General features: G+C 43.6%; 1 protein-coding gene across 1 annotated transcript in view; it reads right to left on the reverse strand.

Moving 5' to 3' along the window:
• Positions 1–13,152, reverse strand: part of UST (uronyl 2-sulfotransferase) — a 321,994-nt gene extending 308,842 nt beyond the window's left edge. The window contains exon 1 of the mRNA XM_003926823.4: positions 12,391–13,152. Coding sequence (XP_003926872.1) covers positions 12,391–12,637 — 247 coding nt within the window. The 5' untranslated portion in view covers positions 12,638–13,152. The remainder of the gene's footprint in view (positions 1–12,390) is intronic.
• Positions 13,153–13,625: the final 473 nt, after the last annotated feature.

The following is a 13,625-nucleotide window of genomic DNA, read 5'->3' on the forward strand; positions in this document are numbered from 1 at the left end:
CTTCTGATGAGAAAGTACTGGTAAATAGACCTATTTGTCCTGACAAGATTTACATATGTAGCAGGGGGTGGTAGACATAATGGTCACTTTAGTATCTTCAATTATTTGAAAGACTATAAAGTCCAATAGATAAGTCTATGTAGCTTCCAGAAGAACTAGCAAAAAAACGGCTGGAAGCGAAAAAGGAGTAGATCGCCATGCTGTGAAGAGCCCTCTTATCCACTGGAGCTGCCCATAGTGAAATGGGATGGCCAGTAGCAGGCAACTGGGCGGAGGTTGTCAGAATCCTCATCAGCAACACAGCTTTCTGATCCCCACTGGTTCCCTTCTTTCTTGCTGTCACATAGTGAGACTCTGAACTCTGGAAACACATGTCTTGCTCTGCCTCTTCACTCGTGGACTTCCTGGGGATATGCTGCTTCCCTTAATTTCTGGAGCAAGTTCTGGTGGAGGTGGAAGAAGAGTGCTGCTGATTTGATTTTATTTTTTAATTTAACTATGATTAAGACTCAGAAAATGATGGCGATGATTGCCTAAAATGTTTTTGTGTATTATACTTGCCTTAGTCACTTGACTCCTGTAATTTTTTAAATAAGTATTTGGGTCCAAAGAAAATAGCCTTATATTTGTTTCAGTTGCTATAATTAAATGACCTCTTATCTCTTTCAGCACATGATTTTTAAGAACAAAAGAGATCTTAGAAAGATCTACTTCAGTGATTATAAAGAGAAAAGAAACACTCTCCCCTGAAAGTGTGCAGAAAAATTACTTCAGGGACTTTCTTTCTTTATCGCTTTCTTTCTTTTGAGATGGAGTCTCGCTGTGTCACTCAGGCTGGAGTACAGTGGCATGATCTTGGCTTACTACAACCTCCACCTTCAGGGTTCAAGTGATTTTCCTGCCTCAGCCTCCTGTGTAGCTGGTATTACAGTCGCGTGCCACCACATCTGGCTAATTTTTGTATTTTTAGTAGAGACGGGATTTCACCATGTTGGTCAGACTGGTCTCAAACCCCTGACCTTGTGACCTGCCCACCTCAGCCTCCCGAAGTGCTGGGATTACAGACATGAGCCACCGTGCTGGGCCACCTCAGGGACTTTTTAAAAGAGCTTCCAGTGCCGTACCCTCTCTCCCTCTCCTGGCCACTGAGATGTATTCCCAGAGTGACAGTCAAGACCATGTGGAAACACTGCTGCAGATGAGCATCCTAAGGAATGAAACAGCTGAGAATCAGATCAAATGAAACTCCTTCATTAGAGAGATGGAGACACTGAAGCTTAAGAGGCTCCTGCGACTTAACACTGACAACTGACTTATTGTCGGGACTCCTTGTCCACCCAGGCCCAGTGCCCCTTCCATCCAGCCGCATGGCTCTGCCTGACAGTTCTGCTTATCCAATGGGAAGACATTCATGTCAAACAGCCTTTGTGTTAAAGCAGGAGGCTCTGTGCTGGATTGCAAGGTCATGGTTTTTAAGATCCCCAAGCAAAATATAAGTTCCATGAAATAATGTAAAATCAGCATTTGCCTTCAACTGCTCAAGGAACCAGGTGACCAGCCAAGCCAGATGGTATGGCTCTCACTAGCCCCAACATCCATTTGAGGCTGACAGAGCAAGACAACACAGAGAGGCTGAGCATGGGAAACAAGCAAGTTCACCAGCCTTTTGGTGAAGACACAAGATCTGCTTCTGCAGTTCACTGCTCTTGCTCCGACTGCCACTGAGAGGGAAGTGGAAACCAGGAAAAGGAAGCAGCCGTACTGCTGGATGTGGTAGTTTCGTGATGAATGGGAGAAGTTTCTGTCGTAGGCGCAGTGTATGTCTGGCACTGTGATTGTTTCTGAAAGGGCGTAGTTTATGGATCGCTAGTGCAATCCTAGAACAGCTGGCTCTCCCAGAGAGTAAGCTACAGCATACTCCCTCCTATAGCTATTTTTATTTTGTGAATGCAGGAAGAAAAAAAGCAGTGTGGACACATTCAAAACAGAGGCTGTGCAAAGAGTGTGTCCTTTAAAGGCTGTTTTCAGGAAGCAGAAAAGAAGAAGCAAGAAGGTGTGTATATATATATAATTAGTGGGGTGGGTGCATTACTAGAACTTGTCAGCTGTTGAAGAGCCCTTGCCAATCTGAGACTGGCAAGACGAGCCACAAAAATACTAATCAAGTAATTCTGTATTTCTGGGATTAATTGGTTCTTTCAATTGGAAGCCAAGTTATCAGTGAATCTGCATACTCACCCAGCTGTGTGCTGGCATGAGTGTGTGTGCACTCATAGGTGTATGTGCACTAAATGATTAGGGAGTCAGAGGGAAGCAAAGAACAAGCTGAGAAAATTGACAATTGTTGAATTTAAATGTCAGACCTCGGGTTAGAGAAATATCCTATAAAACAGCAATCATTAATTCTATCGTATGCATCAAAACACCAGAGGTTCAGAGAGGTTAATAAAATCGCTCAAGCTGTCCCAGCTAATGAACGGTGACACAGTGCTTCACACCCAGAGCTCTGCTCCAAAACCTGTATCCTTCCTAGTGCCTGATGCTTTTGCCCCAAAGAAGGCCTTCGTGAATATTTGTTGAATGATTGAACAAAGGAATTAATATGTCTCAGAATATTTTCATTTTTCTTTTCATCAAGGTTATGAAAGTTGTACTCATTGAACTAAAAAAAAACAGCAGCGCAGTACAGTTAAAGGTAATACATTATTTAAATCATCTATTACTGAATGAACTAAAAATTACCTAATCAAAGCCATGACTTAGGTTATTGCAGTATCTTTTACCCAAACAAGGGTAAATGGGTTGGTGCGTTGAGACCTAATTTTATAGCATGGTCATACTGCAGTTCTAGGTTAAACTCTGCTTGGTCACTATTTCAAAAATCACTTCATCCCATGGTCTCATCTCCTTCATGACTTAAAGTCATGCTTGAAACATACTGGCTTATTTAATACAAATTGCTACCTAAAGAAGACACTAACCTACAGAAATAACTGCTGTTCTGTAAACTCCCAAAACAACTGGTCCAGGATTGAAGAAAAATGACAAGTAACAAAAAATTTGCATTCTAACTGTATGCACACAAATCTCTAGATTGACCTCAGATATTCTTAATTACAGAGAGAGCTCTAAAGGTGTGATTCCAAATGCCCAAAGGTAAGAAGTGGACAGTTATCTCTGTGCACAGAAGAAAATGTTTGTATTAACAGGTATGATGGCTTGTGCCTGTAGCCCCAGCTTCTCAGGAAGCTGAGATAGGAACATGGCTCAAGCCCAGGAGGTTGAGGCTGCAGTAAGCCCTGATGGCATCACTACACTCTAGAATGGGTGACCATCTTTAAAAAAAAAACTTTATGTACTTGTATGTTATGTGGTTGTAATGTATTTGCTTGGGGCACCAGTTTCAAAGAGCAAGGAAGAAATAGGCTAAAGACGTCAATAGTGCTAGAGTCTTTCTCGGCATCCCTCCCTGTATTCTCTACTTAAAATAGAGACCAGACAAAGCAGGGTTTGGAATCCTAGTGAATAACAGTTGCTCAGCAAATATACTGAATCAATGGCCACTTCCTGAGGGCCTGTGCAGAGCACCTGGAAGAGGTGTCAGAGCAGGGGTGCAAAGTACTGACAAAGCTTCCTCCCTTCAAGGTGCTTGCTCACAGATGATCACAATACAAGGTAAAATGTCAAAACTTCATAAGAGATCATGAAATAAATACAGGAGTTTAGAGATCCTAATTGGAGTTTTAGCTTCCTGAACAATCAGCACAGAGGCATTAGCAGAAGCCTAAGCAGGCAGTGAGATAACAAAAATGAGCCAGTGGCAGTTTTGGGGAAATTACAGACAATCAATATCAACCCTGAAACAGATCAAGAGGTATGGTATAGCTTTAACCCTAAGCAGCTATATCTGGTTCCCTGGTAACTTTGAATATAAGTGTATTAGTCCATTCTCATGCTGCTATAAGGACATGCCCAAGAAAGTGATTTTTAAAGGAAAGAGGTTTAATTGACTCACAGTTCCTCATGGCTGGGGATGCCTCAGGAAACTTACAATCATGGCAAAAAGGGATGCAAACACGCTGTTCTTCACATGGCAGCAGGAGACAGACGTGCCGAGCAAAGGGTGGAGAGCCCCTTATAAAACCATCAGATCTCATGAGAACTCACTGTCATAAGAACAGCATGGAGGTAACTGCTCCCATAGTTCAATTGCCTCCCACTGGGTCCCTCCCATGACATGTGGGGATTATAGAAACCACAATTCAAGATGTGATTTGGGTAGGGACACAGAGGCAGACCATTTCAGAGTGTTATCAATTATTCAAACTGAGGTTCTACTAAACAACACCTAATTTACTACTTATTTCAGAGCTTCTTATTTTGATCATACATATTTTGAAACCTAAAATTTTCTGTCATTTTTACAAAAACAATATTTCTTTTTAAAACTCATAAGCTATTTTACTAAAGAGAAATACACATAGCAAATATTGTCCCTATATATTTGTCCTTCATATTATACCACAACATGAATACAAAATAAATTGCATATGAATTCCAATTTCATCAGAATGCTTAAGATTTCCTTGACTGCTTCATATATTGCATAAGGAACATAATGGACTCAACTGTTTTCCCCTGCCAAGCTCATCAGCTCCATTCTAGTGAGTAAACATAAAGACAATATATATCCATTGTACTACAGTCTGCTGTTCAAAAATTAGCTACACTCATATTCCACATACAAGTCACAGCAATCTTTGTGATATCTCTAAAATAGGTAAGTGTTAACTATCCATGAATTATCATATCTTAGAGATAAATGTAAAGTGTTTAGTATTCAAAGTAATCCATAACTGTAAAACAAGACCCCCAGGATTCTTCAGAACAGGTCCTGGTTTTCAATCCATCTTTAGAGTTTATTTAGGTTTTACTATATACCCAGATACCGTACTTAATGCTTTAAAAGTCATTTAAGCATAAAACTAATTTCTTGCTCCTTGAAAAAGTGAACATTCATGATATAGTGAACAAAACATAACAATACTGTATTTAAATCAGTATCATATTTCCCAACCTCCAAATTAACAGCAAAATCATATATCTGAAGAGTCCAGTGTTACGAATATATAAATAATGTTTGCAACGCAACAACAGAAATACAAACAACCCAATTCAAAAATAGGCAACTGAAGTAACTCAGGAATGGAAAACTAACATCATATGTTCTCACTCATAAATAGGAGCTAAGCTATGAGGATGCAAAGGCACAAGAATGACACAATGGGCTTTGGGGACTCAAGGAGAAATGGTGGGAAGTGGGCGAGGGATGAAAGACTGTAAATTGGGTTCAGTGTATACTGCTCGGGTGATGGGTGCACAAAAATCTCACAAATCATGACAAAACAACTTACTCATGTGACCAAATACCACCTGTTCCCCCAAAGTCTACTGAAATAATTTTTTTAAATCCTCAAAATGTGAATAGACATTTTTCCAAAGAAAATATATAGTCAACAAGCACATGAAAAGATGCTCAGCATCACTAATGCATAACATACCCCCAATGAATATCCCACTTCACACCCATTAAGACGGCAATAATTTAAACAAAACAAAAAAAAAAGGAAAATAAGAAAATTCAGTGAGGATATTTAGAAACTGGAATTCTCATAAATTCCTGGGGGTGGGGGCGGTGTAAAATGGTGCAGCCATGGTAGAAACAGCTTGGCAGTCAATAAGTTAAATTTAAAGTTACCAGATGACTCAGCAATCCCACTCCTAGGTATATACCCATAAGAACAGAAAACAGGTGTTCGAACAAAAACTTGCAACACAAATGTTCATAGCAGCACTTACACTAGACAAAAGTTGAAAACAGCCCAAATGTCCCTTAATGGGTGAATGGATAAACAAAATGTGGTATATCCATACAGTTTTATGGAATGTTTTATTCCACAATAAAAATAATTCTTAGGAAATATTATTCAGTCATAAAAAGGAATGAAGTACTGATACATGCTATAACACGGAGGAACCTTGAAAACATTGTGTTACGTAAAAGAAGCCTATCACAAGAGACCACATATTATGCTATTCTATTTCTATAAAATATTTAGAATAGGCAAATCTATAGAGACAGAAGGTAAATTAGTGGTTGCTTAGGGCTGGGGTTGATGGGGCAAAGTGTTGGATAAAGAGTATGGTGTTTCCGTGCACACGAATGTTCATTGCAGCACTGTTTACAATAGCAAAGACCTGGAACCAACCCAAATGCCCAACGATGATAGACTGGATAGGGAAAATGTGGTACATATACACCATGGAATATTACGCAGCCATCAAAAACAATGAGTTCACGTCCTTTGTAGGGACATGGATGAACCTGGAAACCATCATTCTCAGCAAACTGACACAAGAGCAGAAAATCAAACACCGTATATTCTCACTCATAGGCGGGTGTTGAACAATGAGAACACATGGACACAGGGAGGGGAGCACTACACACTGGGGTCCGTTGGGGGGAAATGGGGGAGGGACGGGGGGTGGGGAGGTGGGAGGAGATAGCATGGGGAGAAATGACAGATACAGGTGAGGGGACGGAAGGTAGCAAATCACACTGCCATGTGTGCACCTATGCAACATTCTTGCATGTTCTTCACATGTACCCCAAAACCTAAAATGCAATTTTAAAAAAAAAAAGAGTATGGTGTTTCTCCTCGTGGTGATGAAAATCTTCTAAAATTGTGGTAATGGTTACATTACCGCAATCAATATATTATAGATGTATTAATATCTAGTAGATTATGAATATATCTATATATTCATAGATATATAGATATATTCATATATCTATATATTCATAATCTATTAGATATGTTCATAATCTATCATATATATCTATGAATATATAGATATATTCATATATCTATCTATTCGTAATCTATTAGATATTAATATATATGTATTAAAAGCTATTAAACTATTAAAAACTTTAAATGGGTGAATTATATCTCAACAAGCCTTTTAAAAACTAGTAGCAAGTGCTAAAATGTTCTTCATTTGGAATTTTCTTACAAAACACTTGCTACATTGACTTTTGCAAATAAGAATTTTTGGTGAAATGTTAGTGTTTCTGTCCCCATTTCTGATTTTTTTAAAAGAGGGATTTATGTATATCACTGTTTGCTTAAAGCCAAGTTTCCATTTAATACTAACAAATATAGGTATGACAAAATTCATTTGTGGTCAAGTGTTACTTCTTTCCCAAAAACAAAAAAGAAGCGGTAATTCCTAATAATTCTAGCAACTACAATCCATCAAACAAGATGCGTTTTCATTGTCCGTCGTAGACACCCACCAGTACAGCTGTGGGGTAAGCTACGGTTTCTGCTCCTTCAGCCTCCGTCTGAGGAAGCAAACGATACTATTTCTTTTGGGACTCAAAAAGCTTGACCACTTTCTTTCCAGTTTCTCCAAAACAAAACTAACCAGTGTCTCAGCCTGGATTGATGACAGGAATTTGAAGAAAGACAGTATTTAGATAATCCACATTTATATGTGTTCTTAAACAATTCATACTGAGACCAGTCTATATTAAAAAATAGTTTACAAGGCAGACTGCTTTTCAACATTCATGCTTACAGAACGTTGGTTTACAGAACAGATGACCATAGTTGAATTCCATTCTCTGTCCTTTCTCTAATACAGTGCCACGCGTCCCCAACCAACTCTAAACTATAAACTTTTAGCTGTGAACAAGAATGTCATTTTCTTCTATGTCAACAATTTCTATTGATAACATCCTATTTTATGCATTCATTTCCTAGATTCCTGTTTGGAGCCTAAAGTACTAAATTTAAACCATGTGTGAAATGCAGAAGAAAAATAAAATTTGGCTTTTAAGGTTCAAAACAACTATTTGGTAACAGATATGAACCTCTATTTTCACATTTTCCTTTAAATTCACTTAAACTTAGAGAATTTCATATTCAATAAAATGACATACTTTTCATTTTTTGACTCTAAATTGCCAGTCTCCTATACAGTATATGTAAAGATTGGCAATTCTGAGAACTAAAGCTCTGTATCTCCATTTAAAGTGGTATAAGTTAAAAATGGAAAGCATATCAACTTGGAATGAGTCCAACAAGTTTAGCTCCATGAAGTCTAAATCACATATCCAAGGCTGGATGATAAATCATAAGAGTTTGCCGGTTGTACAAGATCAGTAGTAAGCCATCTGGCTTATTCTGTTTATATCAATGTAATGAGTGTTATTCCAAGTTTTTGATATTTCCACAGCTCATAAGTAATCAGGCTACTGGCAGCAAGGCTGCATCATAACCTAATTCCTGGGGGAGATTTTATTTGATTTTTTGTTTGTTTTCCTTAGCAAATCAAAGTTTGAATGCCATTTCAAAAAAAATTCACTGAATTGGAAAGACCATGGTCTCCACGTTGAAGTCTAGCATTTGCTGTATATTTCTATTTACCTTATTGCATGTTTGTGTTCTTCCTCCTCCCAATCTGAGGGTGGGGAACCAACATGACAGTTATCCTTGCATGATTTTCCTCCCCACCACTTCCTTCACTTTTTTCAAATGTGTTACAGCAGAACATTCTTTAAGGAGGACATACTCTGCCTTTCCCCAAATTGTCTAGAAAGAAGGACTGTTTGCCACTGTCTCCTGTGGGGAAGAGAAAGCAGCATCAGTGACTCTGTTCTCTTCCTTCCCCACACTATACTTTCCGGTTGCCCGGGATCACCCTACTCCACACCTCTCCTAACCTCAGAAAGTCTAAAACCAGCTGGGGCTGGCGCTGCTGACTGGTCCTTCCCTCGAAACAATGGGGCTTAAGTAGCAAAGAAGATGCATTTATAAAAGTTGAAATTAAAAAGTGAAACCACGTCCATTACCTTTCAATACTTGGTAAATCTACCTCCCTGCCTCACATTCCTCCTCCTTCTCTCAAATACGTGGGAACCCTCCTGAAAGCAATACGTTGCTCTACAATAATGGTTCTCAAATTCTCAGCATTGGAATCACCTGGAGGACTTGCTGAAGCAGAGATTGCTGGGCCCTGGGCCCAGACTCATTCAGCAGGTCTGGGATAAGAACTTAGAACGTACGTTTCTGACAAATTCCCAGATGAGGCTGATGTGGCAGTCCCAAGGACCCACATTAAGAACCACTAGCCTAGACACAGCACAACTGCTAAAGAAAGAGAAAACACCCAGGAGATGTGATTCTGACTACCATTACTCCTACCATTTGTCCAGCTCAGGCAGAGTCTAATTCCCTAAATAAATGGAGGCAGCATAGTGGGGATTAATATAGGAAGGTAGAGTTAAAGCAGACAAGCTGCTTGAATTACTTCCCTTCTCTGCTGGCTCCTCAAGATACTTAAGAGTACAAATATCAAGAAAAGGAAAGTGGAATTATGGAAGAAATGTGATCGTTTTTAGCCAGTCCAGCATTTCTTAAAATTTATTATTTTTTAATTTTACTTTAGGTGTATTCTATATACCCATTTGCATCTTGGCTTCCCTCCCTTTTCTCCCTGAAACTGACCATAGTGCTAGGCAATGGGTGCTGAAATCAGACAGACATGGCTTGAAGTCCTGCTTCGATTGCTATGTGTCCTTCATAACTCTTTACCCTCATTTTTCCCATACAGAAAACAGAAATAACAATAGAACCTACCAACTGTGTTGCTGTGTAGGTTGAATGTCACCCTGTGTATGCACTGACTGGCACGTGCATGATAAATATTAGCTTTTACTATGAATACTATAGCTCTTGGCTTTCCTATGAGCATATTCAGCATGTTAAATGTCACACTACCTGTTTGAGTCATTAATCTCACCAGTATTTACTGAGTGGCCATTGTGTGTCAGACATAGAATAGTGTGTAACTATACTGAAATCATATTCTGTAAAGTGTTTGATATAAACATTATTTTGATTTGGAAAATTTTGACTTTCCATGAACTTACATTTATGAAAAATACTTGCTTCCAAAATTGGCTGAGGAAACTGAGAGGACGCGTTTACTAACCACAAATTTTGTTTTGACAGACACTAAAATAAAAGAATGAAGAAAAACAGGGGAAAGTAATTATGCAGATATCTTGGCATTATATTATTAAAGGTATATTTTAGACCATCTGAAATACCACAAGCCCACTTTCCCCAAAACTCATTGTATTTATGTGACAAGAAAACAAGGGACAAATTTGGCTAAGGGTGTCCTATTTTCAGTTCACAATGATGTCATTTTGAACCCATCACATTGTCAGAAATGTAATGATCTGTTAGTAACAGGAGCAGCATGCAATCTTTCAGTTCTGCCTAGTTCCCTGAGCAAAAGCTAAGAATTCACCCTTCTACCAACTGGCCACCCAAATTTATTAGGCCTCATTGTTTGGAAATATAAAGTGAAAATGTTCATGCAGTATATGTTGAATTTTCTTGATTTCATTGTCCGTAGTACCTTTGCTCCTTCCACCTCCCAGAAAGGTGTCAGAACCCCAAAACTTTAGGAGCTGGGTGGAGGTTTCATTGACAGTCTAGTCCAGCTTCTAATTCTGCCATGAAACAGCAGGCCTATGAAGTCTCAGTACCCTAGCAAGGCCAAGTGCTTCGAGGACAATCAGCACAGAAGTCTTCCATCCTGGTCCATTACACTTTTCCCTACACCCCTGGCCTTCATACGTTGCATAAAAGAACTTCTGCAAGAATTCATTGGCAGATTTAATGGAGAAAGACCCTGAGCCTCAACATTTGCCTCCCAATGCCAGTTAACAGGAATTTTTGTTGGTGATGAAAATATATTTAACTTTTGTGGCACTAACAGGTGTCAGAGTGTGGAAGAGGCTATGAGACTCCACAATACAGAACTTAGGAAAAGAAGAAGTTTGATTCCCTAATAAAGGGTATATTGGCCCAAATCCTCTATGAAACCAAAGGCTACGGAAATCTACTTGGGCAATCTTTTGCTCTAATCTATAGTTCCCCAAATAGAACCTACCAAGAGTGAAATAAAAGTTTAACTTTTAAAATCTGAGCTCTTCTACAAGGTAAAGAACATTATTTAATCCATCTCTACATTTCCAAATGCCCTAACACATTTGTAACTTGGCTGATGATTTTTGTTTGTTTTTTATCTTTCCTCCAAACGGTCTGCTATCTAGACCTGTGGCTTTTGCCACGAAGTGACATTTGGAGTAAATGTGGCAGCCTCCAGCCGGCCCAGGTCATTTGGCCCATTTTCCTTCCAGCACTTCGGTGGCTCTGCTTCCCCGCACTCGCTCTCATCGTGCAGATGCTCAGGTTTATCACTTCGGATGCTTGCAAGAAGCTGGAGTTCTCCCAGCCCTCACCCCCGCACGACCTCTTCTGGCCACAGACTTGGGAGGGATCTGCATCATCCCTTGACTTGAACGCGCGTGCCAGCTTCGTCCCTGCGACCTGGGCTTGCGCTCGCCCAGCCCTGGCACCCTAGCTCCCGCAGCCAAGACGAGGGAACTGCGGGGTCACGCCCTTTCGCTGGAGCGGCTCTTTCTCTCCCATCACAACCCCTTCCTTACTTCTAAAAATAGGTTGCCTCTCTCCTAATAAACCACACACACGCACACACACACACATACACACACACACAGACACAAGTTTTGACTTGCGCTTGAGACTCACACAGCGCAGAGGATCCTCGGGTTACTAGAGGCGACATTGCTGGCCAGGCTGACTCGCGCCCTCGAGCAGCCCCAAACCCTGGACGCAGCCGGTTCCCCGCTCCAGGCTCGCTGAGAGCGGCTGGGTGGGCAGCAGCGGCCAAGGGATAAGCCAGCCCGGGGACAGCGTGGAGCCACCAGGGCTGGCGGGCAGGAGGGGGATCCGCGGGACAGAATTCTTATACCCGACCGTGGAGAGGGGCTTAAACCTGCCCGCACTCCCTGGGGCGCGGGACGGGACTGAACTGTGTTCACTAACAATGCCACAGAGCGGACTATACCTTCTCTTCGCCTCTCCCGGCGGCCCCAAGCCCCGAAGATACACACACTCCTGCACACACCCACACACCCATCCACTCCGCCCCAGTCGGGTGGGGGTGACGGGGGTGGGGCGGGGGAAGGTACCCAGTGCCCCGCCCGGGGGTACCTGTCGGCGCCCGACCCAGCGGCGCCCCCTCCTCGGTGAGTACAGCCGGAAGCGCGGGACGAAGAAGGCGCTCCGGTCCGCGGCACAGATGCTCGCAGCTTCACACCTGGAGAGCCCCGGGGCGGCGGCGGCGCGCGGTGGCAGCGCGAGAAGTCCCCAGCGCACCCCTCTCCCCGCCGCACAACTTAGCGCAGCCGGCGCCGCCCTCGCGCCTGCCCCCCTTCCTTACCCAAATACTGCCGCAGGTCGAGCAGGAAGCGAGGGGGTCCCCCGCTGAGCTGATAGAGGAGGGAGCCTAGGCAGAAGACCAGCAGGGTGGCCATGCAGAAGCCGTAGTCCCGGAGGGAGAAGCGCAGGAAAGGCAGCAGGGGCACCCGGCGCTTCCAGCTGCCCAGGGCCGGAGGGGCGCCCCCCAGAGGGACCCCATGGGGCCAGGGATCCGCGCCGCCGCCGGGATGCTGCTGCTTCTTCTTCATCGCCTGCTTCGCCGCCTCGCACAGCCTGCCCGTGCCAGGAAAAGGTCACCCATCCGCCGCGAGGAGGAGAGCCCGGCCGGGCGGCTGCACATGGGGAGGGCCGCGCGGAGGGCAGCCGGGTGGGGGCGGGGAGGGGCCGAAGTTGCCGGGCTCAGGAGACTTTCCTCGGCATGGTCCCCGCCGCCGCGGCCCGAGCGGCCGAGGTGTCCGGCCCCGGTTCGGGGGCGCTGCCCGCGCCCGGGCGCAGCGCCCGTCCCGCGCCCGTTAGCGCCCCCGCGCCCCGCGCCCAGACGCGCCTCGGGCTCGCTCGCGGCCGCCGGGGCTCGCCTCAAGCGCCAGCGTGGACCCCCCGGCTTTGTGTCTGTCGGTCTTGGCGTGTTTTGTCCGGGTTCAGGCTTCTCTAAAAAACGGCAGGGAGGAACAGGAGGCGGACACCATCCCCTCGCTCCACCTCCTTGACAAGGGTTTTCCTCCTTCTCCTCCCCTTTCTCCCTCTGGCGCTCCGCAGCTCTCTCCTCCCTCTCCCCTCCCTCTCCGCTCGGGCCTCGGGATTTCGCTCCGGTGTCACGTTACTGCTTCTGCTGGGGGCGTGGGGGGGGGGGGCGGCGATTATTCGCAACAAGGAAGAAAGTTTCTAGGGGTTTTTTTTTTTCTTCCCCCTTTCTTTACAGTCTGGCCGCTGTTCCTGCGCCACCAGCGACCTCTTGGGGGCCCTGCTGACTTCTCTCTCGTAAACAGTCACCAGCAGGAAGAAGCACGACTCATTTTACTATTCATTTTTTTCAGTTCAGAAACTTGATTCTGCTTATACACCCCGTGCGAGCTGCTTACACAAGGCCGATGAAAGGTACTAGGATACAGGCTGAAGACGCTGCTGAGATGGGAAAAGAGCAAGCGGTGCGAGTTATGGTCAAACACGCCCCAGAGGGCCAGGCGCAGCGCCCCGACTCCCGGGAAGGGGAGCGGAAGAGGACACTCTCTTCTTGCT

The sequence above is a fragment of the Saimiri boliviensis genome, chromosome 4, assembly GCF_048565385.1.
Source record: "Saimiri boliviensis isolate mSaiBol1 chromosome 4, mSaiBol1.pri, whole genome shotgun sequence".
Lineage (NCBI taxonomy): Eukaryota > Metazoa > Chordata > Mammalia > Primates > Cebidae > Saimiri > Saimiri boliviensis.